The sequence below is a fragment of the Emys orbicularis genome, chromosome 15 (assembly GCF_028017835.1).
Source record: "Emys orbicularis isolate rEmyOrb1 chromosome 15, rEmyOrb1.hap1, whole genome shotgun sequence".
Classification (NCBI taxonomy): domain Eukaryota; kingdom Metazoa; phylum Chordata; order Testudines; family Emydidae; genus Emys; species Emys orbicularis.
This window is the reverse complement of record NC_088697.1, coordinates 25,585,701-25,603,097: the sequence shown is the minus strand read 5'-3', so window position 1 is coordinate 25,603,097 and position 17,397 is coordinate 25,585,701. Positions and strand designations below refer to the sequence as shown.

Here is a 17,397-nt window from a genome sequence, read left to right as displayed (position 1 = left end):
AACAGAGGCCCTTCCAGCTTTCAGCAAGCAGGGCAGGGGAGAGGACATGTCGTTCTCCTTTGGTGACCTTTCTTAGATATCTCATATGCCTCCTGCCTGGTACCCATGGAGAGAGTTCTCTCAGCTCTCATCTCCCCAAGGCTGAGCCACCAGCAATCCTCTATATAATATCCAGTAGCCAGTCTTGTGACACTTAGTCAGCTGCTCTGTCTGGAGACTACAGCTTCCAGCAACCCTGGTCATAAAGGGGCTAACAGATCTCCTGGATGAGTCTGAGCTCACGGGGCCAGTGCTCAGTTCCAAAGAGCTTCCCAGCTTTAGAAAGCCGCATCGCACACCTGCCGTGAGAATGTGGGCTGCGGCTGAATCATATAGTCCCATTTCTGATCCAGAGTGAACACATGCAGCCCTGCACCTGTGCTCATATCTCCTAGGTTGAGGAGCATGGATTTATTGTCTGGCTGGTTGAGTTCAATAGCAGTGAAAAGGAAAAGCTGCCCAAGGCATTTCCAGAGCCATTGGTGAGGAGCAGCAGACTTGGGTCCTGGCTTGTCAGGATTATTAGCCTGATTGATTAGAAGTCCATTACTAAGCACCTGCAGACCTCTGCAGTCAACGTTTAGCCCTCAGGCTGCCCTCTGAGTGTCCCTCTTCTGGGCTTAAGTGCTCTGTGACTGCTCATCAGTTTTGAGACTGGGAGGTGCGGGCGTGCAGTGACTGAGATCAGCAGTGAGTCGCCACGTAGCTCTGTTTACTAAGAGAGTTGTCTGTCTGCATTAGCACAGGTCTCTTGTTGTGAGAGAAGGGGTCTGATATGTCATCTCCTCCTGTCCAGTGACTCTAAGGTGATGGAGCTTTTCTCAGGCCTGCTTCACCCTAGAGATGGTTTGCCAATATCGCTCTAGCTACAAACCCTTCTAGTGTAAATGCAGTTTAGACTGGCAAAAAAGTGTTTTTGCTAGAATAGCTTGTATCGGATTCCTGAGTGATAAGCTATACTGGCAAAAATACTCTCTGCCAGTGTAGAAATATTACTAATAAAATCCCCCCCCCTTGCTATATCTGGCCTCAGTATTGTCACACAACCCTCCCTGGAGCATCTGGGCAATGGAGCGTCTAGCAACCAGCTTTGGGGAAAACAGAGCAGTAGCCCTCCAGATGGGCTGCTGGGGCCCTACTCCAAAAAAGGGCAGTCAAACTTCGGGGCTATGTTGGCAGCTTAGAAGGAACCTCACGTGCAGGCAAATGGATACAATTCTGTCCTTCACTTCCCCTCAGAACAAACCCATGCATCCCTGATATTTGGTTATGGGCATAGGCGCCGACTCCGTGGGTGCTCTGGGGCTGGAGCACCCACGGGGAAAAATTGGTGGGTGGGGAACACCCATTGGCAGCTCTCCGCCCCGCCCCCCTGCCCCAGCTCGCCTCTGCTCTGCCTCCACCTCCTCCCCTGAGCGGGCCACCGTGTCCTGCTTCTCCCACCTCCCTCCCAGAGCTTGCGCCGCGAAACAGCAGGAGGGAGGGGGAGGAGGAGGAGGAATAGGGAAGAGGCGGGGATTTGGGGGGGATCCAATAGGGCCGGGGCCAGGGGGGGCGCAAGCTCCCACCGGTGCCAACAAAAGTTGGCGCCTGTGGTTATGGGTCGAAATTGCTCACTTGTGTGAGTTTACCGGCAGTGGGACCCAATAGCTTATCAACTCACGCTGCTATTACGTACAGGGGAAGAGGACTGTGTTATGGGCATTGTGGTAGATGTACGAAATCGCTTCACTGCTGTTTTTAAAATAGGGTGTGTTTGGTAGAGCTGTTGTGCTGTGTGGAATGATTCTTCCAATCCCCTTCTCCTGGAGAATGCAGCTAGCTGTGCATGGGGTGTCAAGAGACCATCTCTCCTGTGGAACAGCTATTTCTTAGCACTGGGAAGAAACCAGGCCCAGGGCAATATGGTCCAACTTCAAGGTTTCAGAAACCACGAGTCAGGCTCCCAAAATCATGAGATTGGCTAAGAGATCATGGGATTTGAACTATAATAAATGTTGGGTTCTTTTTCTTTGCCTCCTGGTTTTTGAGACATTAGGGATCATGTTGTCAAGTTTTTCCCCATAGCCTCGAGGGCTAGAATCTTACTTTATTTTAAAATGAGAGCTGGGATTGTCATGTAATAACATTGGATCTATGAGAAAAATACCAAATATTGTGAGGCTTGCAATAAAATGGTGAGAGTGGGCAACACTGGGAGAGGGTCTCTGAGGCTTAGTAAAGGAGCTGAGATTAGGGAAGTATGGAATAGTGTAAGGCCCAGTGCAAGGAAATCATGGAGGTGAAAGGGAAAGCCAACATCTACAAGAGTAAAAATGGGCATGAACAACAAATTTCAAATCCAGAGTCAAGCTTTTCCAGGATTTGGAGTGTTTGGATCTGGGGTTCTGGTCCACCCCATTCTAGAGAGAGGGCCCGAGCCATGAAATCAGGTTGCAGAACCAATCCAATCTTCCCCAAAATTTGTGAGTTTTCATATCCACAGTTTGGGCTTAGGCCCATCTCTGGCACAGAGCTAGCCATGTGGGAAGCAGGAACTCTCTTAGCCACTAGCAGGAATCCCCCCACTCAGTAAATGTTTTGAAAATTCTATATGTGTATTCTGGAAACATTTCACTGCCAAAAAAATCTTTCTTTCTTTCTTTCTTTCTTTCTTTCTTTCTTTCTTTCTTTCTTTCTTTCCCCGCTTGGGACGACAGGCCCTGTTCCCTGTCAGAGCATGGAGGATTCAGTTTATATTCTTCAGGTTCCACATCCAAGGTCAGAGCCAAGGAGGACTCTATGGGATTCCCCTTGGAGACATGTAGACAGCCCAGCCTTCCATTCTTATCTTCTGCTTGCTCCACTATAAATCACTCTGGTGGCCCTCCTCTCTTGACTGTCCCGAAATAGGGGCATGACCTCAGGGTTCTTTGCTGTCTGGTGCCAGAGTGTCGGGCTTCTCCAGCATTTCCAGCTGCTGTATGTAGCAAGTGCTGCTTCTGTAAATCATCTCCTGCGATCTCTGTGCAGATAGAGGCCAAACAGCCGGGAGGGGATGCGGCACTGCCAAATAATCTTCCCCAGTCACTGGTGAGAAAGGATTAGCGAGAGTAAAGAGATGTCCTTTAAGAGTTAGAGCAAACAGAACTGGCTCCAGGGACCTGCAAGACCCAGGTCCATCCATGGGGCTTTCTATCGACTAATCAGCTCCCTGGGCCAGCCCTACCCCCACTCTCATATCTCCCTGTAGAGTTCACCCCCTGCAACTTGCTTTCTCTCTCTCCTGGTGTGTGTTTGCGTTGAATATTCTCCTTCTCTGTTTCTCTCCCTCAGTTCCTCCACCTCTTCTTTTCCGTATAGCTCACCCTAAACCCTCTATGCACATTGGCTTCATGATAAGGGCATCAGGGAGTTCCACCCTGGTTCCAAAAATCATTTACAGGAATTCACCCCTTTCTGCCTACATCATTGAAATGCCTCTAGAAACATTTAAACTTCCTGTAAGACATCTGCTGAAAGCCTCTGACAGCACAGCAGCACAGTTCAATCCATTTCTCTTTGAGAGCAAAGTCTGGTGCGCAGCTCTAACCGCAGACTATAATGAGTGGGACGAAGCGCCACCAGAAACTCTGCATTGTTTGCAGGTGTCCACACAAACACTGAGCGCACAAATAAAGGAATTTCCCAACAATGGCGCCAGAGGAGAGCTAGGGCTGTTACCTCTGCTGATCCACACACAGAATTGAACATTCAGCTTCTAGTATCATCTCACTCAAAGCAGCATGCGCTACCCTGTCATCACAAAGCACCGGAAAACCAGAGATGGGATTGTACTTTTCTCTCGATCTCTACAAAATCATCATCCAGACCCTGTTCAAATTACAAATATGTTCAAGATGGAAGACCAAACTCTGACCAAGGCAGTATTCTGCTTGCTGGGAAGGACTGATTGAAATACAGCATGCAGTCAAGTGCTATAGTTTCATCTACAGTAGCTTTGCTGTGGCATATACCTCAGTCGTACAATATGCAATAATACATGCAAACTCATATCAGCTCCAGCATCAGGGCCTGATTTGCCAATACCATGCACAAAGCATTTCCGTTTGCACCTAAGCAAAATAGGTGGAAACCCCCCACCCAAACAGAATGGTAGTTTTATACACTCCCTTTGCACAGGGGTGAATGATGGCACAAGATGCAAGATAGTGGAGAATCAGAGCCATGGTGTACTCAAACTGAGAATAAAAAGTAGGAGAGGCATAAGGCCCCTTGGAAAGATGAAAAAGAATGATAGTGAAAGCAGTTAAATGGAGGAGAGATTGAAACAGAGACTTTTTTTTTTTACAGTACCCTGCTGTCCTGAATACCAAGAGGTACTATACAAGAGAGAGAGATTCAAGCTCTCAGAGTAAAAGATCCCCACCCCCCAAAAAACCTGAGAGAGATAAGCTGTGTATAACTTTGGGAGAAAGGAAAGGGATGGCCGAAACAGCTTCACCATCACGTCAGCCTGAGCTAGTGACTCAGAATCAGACAATGACACAATATGGAGGGATGCACTGCACAAAGCCCCAGTAATAGAGATGAGTAAGCAGTTTGTTTGGTAAACACAAGTTCTCTTTTGCTTGTGAATTGACTGCAGTCAGCTTGAGATTTTTTCTCAAATGTTGCCATTGTTTTAAATGATTCACGGGGTAATTTCTGCAAATAATTCTTGGTCTCTATCTAGTTCACCAGCAGTTTGTTACAAATTTTCAGTATTCAGACTTTGACCTGTATCGATTAGTTTTGATTGGGCGTGTATGTCATTGTGATATGGTCTGTTCTCTGATTGGAGGATCTTAGCACAAAGGCAGGTCTACTCTACAAGTGTTTGCTGGCACACCTATGTTACTTGGGTGTGAAGAAGTGTGATCTCTGACCAGTGTAGCTGTGCAGGCCAAAGCCCCTAACGTAGACACAATTATACGATCAGCAAAAGCATAGTTTTGCTAGTTTGTTATGCTCGGGGGGAGTAGAAATAAGCTATACTGGCAAAAGCCCAGTTTTGCCCGTATAAACTGTGTCCACACGAGGATCGCTTTGCTGGTGTAATATACTGGTATAGCCATACCAGCAAAGCACTCCTTTTGTTAACCTGGCCTAGAAATCAGGCATTTCCTAATCTAGTGATTGGGAATTCAAAATTTACTTGCCACCAAAATCCCCCAATAATTACTTGAAAATTGCTCAGCATTCCTGCCATTCTCTTTAAAAATGGCTGTATGCTCCTGTCAGGAGACTCCTTCAGTTAGAATATTTGGGGAAAGCCCAAAAGAGGCTGCGAACACCGGCAAATCAAAGACATTGGAACAACTTTTGCAGAATATGTGGCCAAGTTCCTTGCTGGTATTAATGGGGGCAACAACGGTTTTGCCTTCTTGTGCCAGCAGAGAATTTGGCCCACTTTTGTCATAGGTGTCCATTTCAATCCCAAAACCTGTGCACATCCTTCGTGAAACACCTAGGACCAAGTCCATCCTTGGTGCAGCTCTGAGCAGAGGATTTGTCTCCACTCCCTCTCAATGTCTCTCACGTTCTTCTTCAGTTTTCTATGTAGTACAACCCAGACCATCCCTTGCCAAGCCTCCCTGTCCTCTCCCTCCCTCATCGATTGCTTTGGATTTCCTGCCAGAGGATTTGTGTCTGTGTTTGAACAGCCAAAACCAGGGAGGTTTCTCCATGTGAAATCCACCCCCTTCCCCAACATCTCGTCTGTCCTTGCCCCCACCATCACCCCTATGGTGTCATTCTGTCCCAGCTCCCTGTGTTTGTGGTAGAGTTAATGTTTACCATGACTACCTCCGCCTGGCTCTTGCTATCACAATGTGCTGCTCCTGCTTTGCAGAGGAGGTGGGTGGATGTGCAAAGAGAAGAGAAACATCAGTTGACGCTGTTCCAGGTGGTTTTGGAAGTAGTTTCTCAACCAGCTCCATTCATTACAGCGACCAAAGCCCTTACATTGCAGTTGTCTGCAGCACTAGACCCCCCATCACAGAGCAAGGTGACTGCATTGTTTGCAGCTGTCACTGTTGAATATAGTAGTGTTGGTTTGTAGAAGGGACCCTCCATTGTTGTTGGCAGATGGGGTATGTTGCTTCCCTCCTGGCTGTGCTGAGAGAGACACATCTGTGTCCAGTCTAGCTTCAGCAATTCCACTTTTGAGTGTCTGGGGTGAGAGAGATTACTAAACCAAATGCACGCTGCTTGCCTGCCTCCCCAGGAATCTCTCTTTTGCATCAGTGAGTCACAGTCCCTGTGCCTGGTATTAAGCCCTATTCTGGTTCCTCTGGCTTTGCCAGAGCTGAGGTTTTCTGGAGGTACTTGTACCCAGTTCTTTGAGTCTTTTACTAGATACACTCTGGCCCAGCTCCCACAGAATCAGCATCATCAGTGACCCTGCATTCTGAACAGGAGCTGTGCCATATTACCGAAATCTTCCTGTGCATTTCCTCCTTTCAGCATTTCTGCACTTTAAGGAGGATAGGGGTAGTGAGGGGGGCAGTCACTGTGGATTGCAGAAGAAGGTTAAACCAATCTTCCCTGAAACCCTCAAAGAGTCCAGCTGCCGGAGCTTGAAGGCAATCCTCACCCTACCTTGCAAATGTGGACCTGGTTACTGAATAAAAGGAGGAGCTCCAGTTTTTCAAAGGCATCTTGGGGTAATAGAGCTCCAGACCAGTCCAGTCTCCCCTCATGTTCCTGATTTCATGATAGCTGTGCTCTCCTCCTCACTTCCCCTCCCCCTAAACACAAGCTCTGTCCAACAACTTTCCATTACAGGAAACATCTGTTGGAGGCAGGGCTGAGCCTGGGTTACTGCAGGGCATTGGCTGACAGAGTTACCCAGATCCAGTAACTTAAAGCATGTGCAAGTCATTTCAGTATCTCCCCACCCGCGCAGTCCATGAGAAAAATTAACAAAGACCAAAGCTGCCTTTCAGAGCAGAAAGGAGATGGGAGAGGAGAACCTGAGGCAGGCACTGGAGAAATAAGTTACCGCTTCTTTGATCAGCAGGCTGCATTGGTGAGCTGCATACCAGCGTCCTGAGCAGCCTCAGAAATTGAGGCTAGCTCTGTGATTTACTGCTAACACTGTGGGGTCCTGGAGAGCTGGACTATGTAAGTGACTGCTTGTCCTGAGCAGCCGTGGAAATTGGGACCGTGTCTGTAAGGCACTGCTGCCCCCTTGCAGCCCCGCTTGGACTCTTCCAGCTGAAGGCACTTTTGCAGTGCTCCTTTAAGGGAGACTCCGAGTGGTGACCAGTAAGAGAGAATCCACAAGAGCGCAAATCGTGCTGACCAATGAGTTCCCCTTATGAGCCACTTTTTCAAAGTCTTTTGGAGAGCGATTCTTCTCGGGAGCTGCAGAGACTGCTGGGGCGGAAGAGCTGAATGTGAGGAGGAGAGAAGCAGGCTGCTGCTGTTGTGTCCTCATTGGCTTTGAATTGGAACCAGTGCAAGTAGCAGTGGGAGCCGGAGAAGGGGAGGGTGGCGGCGAGGTCGAAGGTATCGAGGGGGTGTCATGGATTGCTTGTTGGAGTGTGGCGCGCTCTGGGGCCCCATGCTGGGTCAAGAGAACGAGGCGTTGCTGTGGTACCTGCGGGGGCTGAACAGCTCACCCCAAGAATATGACAGTCCAGGATCAGAAGAAATTCCAGCTGTGAGTGTCTTCATTTATCAGTGTCACAGAAGTTCTGGTGCCACCTCTCTTTGTCCCTTAGATCCCACTGCCAAACAGAAGACTCTGGAGACTCCAGTTTTTAAATATGGGAGCTTTCATGGAGAATCCCAAGCCAAAATTGTGGATCGGAACATCCCTGATTGCAGGGGAAGGTTCTGATCCAGATCCAAAGTTTACTGCTCAACTCAGTCTCTCTAATGGGCTGAACCAAAACCTCAGTTCTGATTGCACCCCTTCTCCTAGCTCACCTCACCGTGAGCTTGGGAGACATTTGAGTCCAGGCTGGAACTCCTCCGCTGGGCCCACCTCTAGCCCTGAGCCCACATTTGGATGCTCAGACTGGCATATTGGTGAGTAAATTCCCAGTCCGCACATGTGTCAGTTTCTCTGTCCAATGCAAGACTGGGACATTGTAATGAAGTGCCTATCTTTGGGTCCACAGACTGTCTCTGAAGGGGCTAGATGAAGCGAAGAGCTATTAATGGCTTATTAATCAAACTCGAAGGGGGGTGCAACTAAATTCTTAGTGAGACAGTTCTCAGGGGAATGAGAGGGACTGATTTTTGCATTATTTTTTTTCTTCACTTCTTCCTGTGCTAAGACTTTTGTAATACACATGGCAAATAATCTCCCTGGCTCCCTCTCGCTCCCCTTCCTCTAGCAGAAGGTGGCTTCTGAATTCCCTGTGCTCTGCCCTCATTCACCTGCCTTTCTGATTTATGGAAAGTGTTGCTCGTCTAGAACAGGGGTGGAAAGGGATTAGACAGATGGGGCTGTACTCCAGGAGAAGGAGAAGGGAGCATTCTGGATTAGAGGAGAGATGTGCTACATTGGCTTTTCTACCTGCCTCCATTCATAGCTCTCAGCAGGCTCTACCGGCAGGGGAGGTTTAGCCGTTCTCAGAAGTCAGCATTGTGTGGTATGGGGGAGGCTGCATTTGGCCAAGATTACCGCTCTTGAGATGGATTCATACTAAAGTTTAGTAAACGTGAGAGATGAGCCAGCTCCTGGTCTCGCTGCAGCCAATGGCAAAACCTCCATTGATAGTCTTCATTCGGGCCAGCGTACAGTCCCCGCTTGCAGCCCGCAGCCTCTCCTGTTTCCCACGAGAGTGCTGGCACCACGCCTGTCGGCAGTCATGGGTGTGCTGCGGTTCAGCCTTCAAAATGGCAGCTTCCGCTGGGATAGCTCCAGACTTCAGCATCCATGAGCTCCCACTGCCAGTGTTTCTACCTCATTCCCTGCAGGGGAAGCACCTGATGCTGGGGTTCCTATACCATTCCCTGCATTGCTACCTTCTGGAATAGGTGGTGGGGTCCACCACCTCCAGAGCTCCCCTAGCACCTGCTGCTGGGAAAGTCTGCAGTCCATGATTGCTTCCCTGCAGCTATCACTGCTGTGCTATTCCACACTGCCGCCGAGCAGACAGTGGGATAGCCTTTCCGCTTGCTGCTCCCACTTCTCTGACAAGTCAGGGTCTCTTCCTCCTTTATTCCTGCCTTCTGCACACTTACTAAACTAAGCCCGCAATCTTCCCCTCGATGTGTCACTGGGATAACATCTGCTGGTCTCCTGCTTTGTAAACTCATCGAATCTCCTCCTTGCACCACCATGCCCTGATGTCCTTGTCTTTCTCTCCCCACCACTCCCAGTCCCTCTTTCACGGTCACTCCGTTATTTGCAGGTGTTGAGTCCGACGTATAAACAGCGTAACGAAGACTTCAGGAAACTCTTCAAACAGCTTCCCGACACCGAGCGCCTCATAGTCGGTAAGGCTGGTTGGGCTCCTCCCTGCCCTTCTGCACCGTGCCCTGCTGGGCTGCGGGCAGACGTTTCGGTAGGAAGCTCAGGGGCAGGTGCATGAGTCCATTTCCTCTAGAAAGAGATCACCCCGAGGCCTTGTCTACACTTGCAGTGGCGTGTAGTGTGTGATTAGCTCCACACCGCAGTGAAAGGCTCTGGCAGGGGTGAGGCCGACTCCCCTGTACTCTACCCACCTAAGCAGTGCCTCACCCTCCGCACAGCTGTTCACACCCATACTAGTGGGATGTGCAGTGTCTGTACTCTGCACACAGCTGTAAGTGTAGAGTGAACAAGCCCGTTGCCTGCCTCCTGTATATGTAGGGCCCGATCCTCAGCTGGTGCAAATGGCCCTTTTTCTGCTGGCGTCACTAGAGTAACACTGATTGGCTCCGGCTCAGGATCTGGCTCCTAATGTCTTCGACCAACTTGGTGAGTCAGGCGAGGGTTAGCTGAGAGCTGGTTTGCAGCTGTTAACTCGTGTTACTTACCACAACAATCCTTGTCCGATGGAGGGGAGAGTTATCTGAGGGAAGGGGAGAAGAAAGGGCTGAGTATAAGCAGGCAAGGAGTAGCGTGTGGAGGGGTGGGGGAAAGGAGGGTTAGAGCAAAGGCCGCAGCACAGATGGGTAAAGTTTAAACCACTGAAGAGGCCCAGCTGTGCCAAATGCCCATCCAGCTCCACGTACGTATGTCAGGATGGAGGTCCAGAGTTGCCGCCTGGGCCTTTTCCTTGTTTATTTTGGGTTACACATTTTAGCAGTCACACTGCTCCACCTTCTCCACTGTAGCCCCTTCTTCACACCTGCTCTGCGTTCCCCCTTCACATGATGTTGCCCATTTCTCCCACCCCCAATTAAGCCACCGTGCTGCAGTGGTTTAACTGCTACCCATCGCACTGCATCCATTCACTTGTACTGTGTGTGAGTGATGATCTGAGAACCACCTGTTATTATCTGAAAGGTGCAAACTCTAAGGAGGGAGAAGAGCTGCTCGGGATGGTTCAGCCGGGCAGAGCTATGAATAATGACACTGAACAGTGGAAAGGAAGATACAGCCATTTTTCCTGGCTCAGCTCTGTGACTTGTTTTGGCATAGTTGTGGTTCTGTCTGGCCTGCCAGCCCAAGCAATATGCCAGTGGTCCTGCTCCCTGCTTATCTTCTGGTGTCTATCCACAGATTACTCATGTGCGCTTCAAAGAGACATTCTCCTGCAGGGCCGCCTCTACCTCTCCGAAAACTGGATCTGCTTCTACAGCAACATCTTCCGCTGGGAAACACTGGTAAAGACCCTCTTACTTCTCCATCAGGGTTGTGCTTTACAGGGGTGTCAGCACTTTCTTGCCCATCTCAAAAGCATTCTGGGCATGCTGTGACTTCTTCGTTAACTCACCTCTTTATCCCCTTTCTCTCTCTCTCATCCCTTTTCCCTTGTGCCATGGCCCTGACCATAGCTGACAGTCCGTTTGAAGGATATCTGCTCCATGACCAAGGAAAAAACTGCACGGCTCATTCCTAACGCCATCCAAGTTTGCACTGACACTGAAAAGGTACGTCCCAGAACCCTCCACTCCTGGCCAATCTGCACAAGGTGAGTGCTGAGCTAGTCTGGTGCTGGGGTGGTATAAATACCTAACGTGGGATCAGCGCTGATGTTGGCATTGGGTAGAAGCAGTGTTCACAAAGAACACCTCCAAGTGGAGCTTTGGGGACATGAGGGTAATGTAGGGACAGCATCCAGACCCTGAGATAAGGCTGGCTGATCTAAGGACAGCGAATGGATTGTTGTGTGGGGAAAGGGTTATGCAAGGATGGCATTAGGGAAGGGGACTGGGAAATCATGGCTCCTGGGTTCTAATCACTGCCACTTGGCCAAATCACTTTCCCTCTCTGAGCCGCAGATTTCCCATCTCTAAAATGGGGATATTAATATTTACCTCCCAGGGGTGTTGAGGGACCTAATTGAAAGCAATTTGTGATCCTCAGCTAGAAATAAATAAATGTGAAGTGTTGAAGTGTGGTGTTGGGGAAGGGGGATATAGGGATGTAACACAAATCCCCATGTGGATTTCAAATATGAAACTGCATTCGTTTGGTGCCTCGGGGAGAGGGGTGATGTGCAGAGAGTCAGCGTAGCCCAGCATGGGGTTGGGTTTAAAGCAGGGATACTGCATACAGCATGTGGAGCAGGTAGACGTTCTCACCCAAGGCACTGGTGATACAACCCCCTGCACATGAATTCTTGACTCATAGTGTAGGTTACTGAGTTAATGGCTACTTATCATGTCCTCAAACATGCTCCCTTGGGTAAGTGACGCTCAGATCCCCCCTTTGCTCAGTAGTTGAACAGTTCTTTCAATAAGCTTGTCGATTCTCCATGTGTTCTGCTCATGAAGGCTGAGATCGGGTTCCTCTGTCTTTCGCTGGCACTCATTTTTTGTCTCCGTCTCTGCCCTTTCAGCACTTTTTCACTTCCTTCGGTGCTCGAGATAGGACGTACATGATGATGTTCAGACTCTGGCAGAATGCTCTCCTCGAAAAGGTACGGAGACTTTCCTGCATGCATGTAGCAGTGCTCCCTGCTCCTTGGCTGGGGCAGTCTGCTAGCAGGATGTGTGCTGCCCCAGATCAGACCCATGCAGCAATCCACAATGCTTGTGGCTAATCCGTATACATGAACTTGTAGGTACAGTAAATGCACATCTGTGCAAGCAAATCAGGTGCAAGCAAGTGCAATTACCCCTGTTCCTCACAGAATTACTTCTATGCAGAGGTATATCGGAACACAAATTAAAGCTCCTCTGTTGAAAATGTGTCCCACCTCTTTTACCACTGCTGGAGTATGAATACATGTGTGGTCCAGCAATAGTTTTCATAAGGCCCTCATTTAAAATGAACTGCCCCCCTCCCCGCCCCAAAAAAATAGTCCCAGGGTGTAGCAGAAATCTCTGACCACATAGGCAAAGGGCTTAACAGGCACACAGTGCAGGAGGGAGAGTCAAGGATGGGACAGAGACAGAGCATGAGTCTACAACATCCCAGCGCGTGTGGGAGCAATGGAGAAAGATGCAAGACGCATAGGGTAACACTGGAAGGGTATGTTTCCAAAACGTGCCAGTATATCCCACTCATTCTGCAGCAGCTGGAGTCCCGAATGTATCTGGTTTGACTTGCAGATTCCATCCTGTACCAGTACGTCCATCCTCGTTACAGGAGTGAGAGTCCAGGATGGAACAGATAGGGCTATCAGCACATGGGGGTGTGCTCAGCAATGCCATAGGAGTGTGAGCTCACAACATACTAGAAATGTTGACTAAAGCAGGCCTTGATTTCAGGACAAGGCAGTGTTACTATGCAGCAGGATAAACTTCTCTCTGCGAAACATTGGTGTATCACCAGTGTAACATTGTGAATGAAACAGCCTTATTTAAATTCATATAGAAAGTCTGTGTCCTTAGTTCGAGGCTTGAAACAAACAGGAACTGAGATTTGGAGCGGTGAAGACAGGAAATACTTTAAGCTCTCTTTCCCCTAATTCAGGGCCCAAGGCTGGTAGGGGGGAGGGAGAAAGAAGAAAGAAATCCAGCCAGGTGCCCTTGATAAAGCATATGAATTTAATAGACTGCAGATGGGCAGAGGATGAAATGGAATTAGATTTCCCTATGGTAAATCTGTTTCCTATTTGAGCCTGGCCATCATTTTGACGATTACTGTGACATGGTTAAATCATTGTAACCTTGATTAAGATTTTCCTGCCTTGTCACAGACAGCAACAACTGGGAAAAATTCCAACAAACTCCAGAAAGGTTCACGGGATTTCTTTTGTTTTAATTAGTGAGAAATCCTTCTTGCTTGTCATTTTATTTCCTGTTGGAAACAAACCATCCCTTTATTGTCCCCCAAAACCTCTGCATCACAAGTTCTGCTGCCTCTTCCCTGCATAGTTGGAAGATGTAGTCACGTTCTGATCAGCTGATTTTGATCCCCAAAGGGCTAGGCTTTGAAGATTGAGCTTCCCGGTAATTTTGTTTCTCTTTCTAACTAGTGCCGTGTATGGTCTTTTCGCAGTAACGCCACGAGTCCATAGTCTTCTCAGTTTAAAGCCCCAGGGGAAAATATCTCTGTCTCCTCGAAGCCACTTCCGGTTTTTGTTTTGTTTTGTTTAATGGCTTTACCTGTAGCAGCAAAATGTGGGCAGCCTCCATTTAAAAAAAAAAATGAAACAAACTTGTCAGAAAACCCAGAGGTCCTTTGTATCACGTCAGTGTGAGGCACATAAATGGGAGGAGCAGTGGCAGCACAAGAGGGTAAAAACACACATAAAGGAGAGAACTACCATGGAACAGAACTACGATGGCTGATGATATTTATACAGCACGATGGAGATATTCAGGGAGATTTGTAAGCAGGTTTCCTTCTCCTAGCTGCTCCAGAGCTATCCTCATCCTGGTGCTTCCTCTCCTCTTTCCCAGGCATCTGAAGAGCCATGAGGCTGTTGTATAGGAAATCAAGGGGGTCACCCAGAGCTGTCTAGGACAGAACTTGAGCAGACAGCAAAAGCTTGCATGGTAATGGTGTGGCAACTATAATCTCTAATCCAGGGCAATTTCTCTATGTGGGAATATGTATGCCCACAGTCTCCGCTCACCCAGTGAGCTTTGTGGCAGGCTCATTGTAGCAAACAATCTCCCAGCATCAATGAGGTTCATTGCCAGGAACAGACTGTCACAAGCTTTTGGCCCTGAGAGAGAAGACGCTAGGCCACTGCGAGCTAGATTACTGAACTCTCACTTCAGGAAATTAGCCCTCCTCTGAAAATGAAAGAAATGGCTTTAAATCGGTAAATATAGAGAGAAAGAGAGAGCTCAGCAGCTTTCTAGGAAACTGTAACACCCAACAACAGTTCCCTGCCTTAGGGCACGGGCAGAAACTTCCACTAGTTCCCCTAGGGCTGAGACCCCCATAGGCCTGACCTGTATCCGAGCATGTTTATGCCAGGCTTTTCCTGGGCTCTGGCATTCACTGGGCGGGAGTGTTACCTAATGGTGGGAGAAGAGGAATAAGTATCAGGTGTCCTTGGTTCTATTCACAGCTGTGACACCTTGGGTGAGTCAAACATGGGTGTTGTGAGGATGAGTCAGTCATTGTTAGGGTGGCACACTGAAGGTGTGAAGGGCTGTGTAAGTGCTAAGCGAGATGAATTAATTAGTGTCTGGGATTCTTAGATGGAAGGGTGCATGGTCTTATCCTTTCCCCCTCCCCCGTAGCCCCTGTGTCCAAAGGAGCTCTGGCACTTCGTCCACCAATGTTACGGGAATGAACTGGGGCTGACGAGCGATGATGAAGACTACGTGCCTCCTGATGATGATTACAACACTATGGGGTGAGTAAGTGAAACTAGCTCGTGATGAAGAATTGTGAATGCTGGTGATGCCCTCAGGAAATTAGAGCCCCGATCCCTTGCACGCCTCCAGCTACCATTGAACTCAGCTTGCAAGGAATTGTGGGATCAGGCTGGAGGTCTGGACTGAGAACCTGATGCTTCAGATGCTTATCATGCACCATACCCTTTTACCTGTACCAGTACCACAGGTGTCAATGGACCTTCAGCACTGAAAGTACAGTGCCCTGCTATTTGAGTTAAAGGAGTAGTAGCTCTGTTAGCTAGTAGCAGGCTGTTACACTGACTGGAGCCAACCACTGCAGTGAGGACATGCTGTTGCACACAAGCCAATGCATTATCCTGACAGAAGATATCAAAACCTCTTTATAATTTGTATAAGCACCTGAAACTTTGGGGGCTGGAACCATGTTGGGAAAAGGCTGTTCCCACAAGATTCCCAGTCATTTCTGCTTCCGCTCAGGCTGGAAATACCATGAGAACATCCTTATTCCAACGTTTCCCATCTCCAGTCCCGGCCAGAGCTAGGGAAATACAGAATTAAAGACTGGAGTGTTCTCTCTGGATTTACAGCTACTGCGAGGAGATCCCTGTAGAAGAAAATGAAGTGAATGACAGCTCCTCCAAGAGCAGCATGGAGGCCAAACCTGAAGCTAGTCCTCTGCTGCCCAAGAAGTCCATCACCGCCAGCACGTTGACGTCCACAGGGAGCAGTGAAGCGCCAACTTCAGTATGTGTCTCCTTCCCCTACCCCATCCCAAATCTGATTGCAGACCAGAGGCCAGGAGCGTACAAATAAGCTGAAGGAAAGACAGGCTGTGACTTAGAGGAGAGAGGAGAGATTCAGGTTGATAACTTAGCAGCCTGCAGAAGTTATGTGTAATCTCTTGGGGATACTGCTGTCTCTTTATTTATTTATTTAGACCTATACACACGCCCTTTAAACAGGAGTTTCTGATCCTCCTCCTCTTGACAGTTCTTAAATAAACCGTGCTGTAACAGGCTGCTCTTGTAGTCCCTCTTCCAATGCAACCAAAAATAACCCACCTCTCACAAGTGTTGCTACGATCTCCCATCGCGACCCTCCACAAGGAAAAAAAAAGAAGAGGGACCTGCAGCCTGCCCTGAAAGTCATTAACCATGCCTGATATATGGTGGCAATGAAAGTATTTTGGCATCTGTGGTCTCAGATTAAAGGAAACTGATTTTTCAAGATAGATTCGGGTTGTTGGTTCCCCCCCTAAAATCTGTTTCCACTCATGGCGTCACTCCAAGGCAGAGTTAAGGTGACTGAGGTGGCCTCACTGCACGTTTCCATACCTTGACAAGTTTGGATTGTGTTGGGGTTTAATCTCAACTCTGAATTTCCTGGGTTTGTAGTGCTTGTTTGAGGATAACTGGAACTTGGATGTGATATATTTTTATATCCTTATGTATGTGCTCAACCTTAACTGAAATATAAAAAGATCTTTGGGAATACATGAGAATGCACACAGAGCGTTAGCCTGATTTCCAGAGGTGTTGAGCAGCCCCAGCTGCTGTTGAAGTCAAGGGCAGGTGTTAAGTCCTGGAAAAATTGGTCCCTGTGTGTATTAAAAATAAATATATCAATTAGGGCTGTTGATTAATCGCAGTTAACTCACGTGATTAACTCAAAACATTAATCGTGATTAATCGCAGTTTTAATCGCACTGTTAAACAATAGAATACAAATTGTAATTTATTAAATATTTTGGATGTTTTTCTATATTTTCATATATTATATTGTATTCTGTGTTATAATTGAAATCAAAATGCATATTATTTTTTATTACAAATATTTGCACGGTAAAAATGATAACAAAAGAAATAGTATTTTTCAATTCACCGCATACAAGTACTGTAGTGCAATCTTTGTTGTGAAAGAGCAACTTACAAATGTAGATGTTTTTGTTTGTTTACATTTGCAGGAGATAATACTGCCCTCTTCTTATTTACAGTGTCAGCAGAAAGTGAGAACAGGCATTTGTAGCCGGCATTGCAAGGTATTTACGTGCCAGATATGCTAAACATTAGTATGCCCCTTCATGCTTTGGCCATCATTCCAGAGAACATGCTTCCATGCTGATGACACTCGTTAAAAAAATGATGCGTTAATTAACTTTGTGACTGAACTCCTTGGGGGAGAATTATATGTCCCCTGCTCTGTTTTACCCTCATTCTGTCATATATTTCATGTTATAGCAGTCTCGGATGATGACCCAGCACATGTTGTTCATTTTAAGAACACTTTCACTGCAGATTTCACAAAACTGATTTTTTCACAAAAATCACTTTTTTCACAAAAAAGATACCAATGTGAGATTTCTAAGAATAGATACAGCACTTGACCCAAGGTTTAAGAATCTGAAGTGCCTTCCAAAATCTGAGAGGGACGAGGCGTGGAGCATGCTTTCAGAAGTCTTAAAAG

General features: G+C 47.7%; 1 protein-coding gene across 6 annotated transcripts in view; it reads left to right on the top strand.

Annotated features, from left to right (window-relative positions):
- The window catches only part of GRAMD1B (GRAM domain containing 1B), a 138,428-nt gene that overhangs the window by 108,278 nt on the left and 12,753 nt on the right, over positions 1-17,397 (top strand). For all 6 annotated transcript variants that reach the window (XM_065417089.1, XM_065417088.1, XM_065417087.1 and 3 more), the window contains 6 exons: positions 9,432-9,516; positions 10,727-10,830; positions 11,002-11,097; positions 12,009-12,089; positions 14,815-14,930; positions 15,522-15,678. In XM_065417089.1, coding sequence (XP_065273161.1) covers positions 9,432-9,516; positions 10,727-10,830; positions 11,002-11,097; positions 12,009-12,089; positions 14,815-14,930; positions 15,522-15,678 — 639 coding nt within the window. The remainder of the gene's footprint in view (positions 1-9,431; positions 9,517-10,726; positions 10,831-11,001; positions 11,098-12,008; positions 12,090-14,814; positions 14,931-15,521; positions 15,679-17,397) is intronic.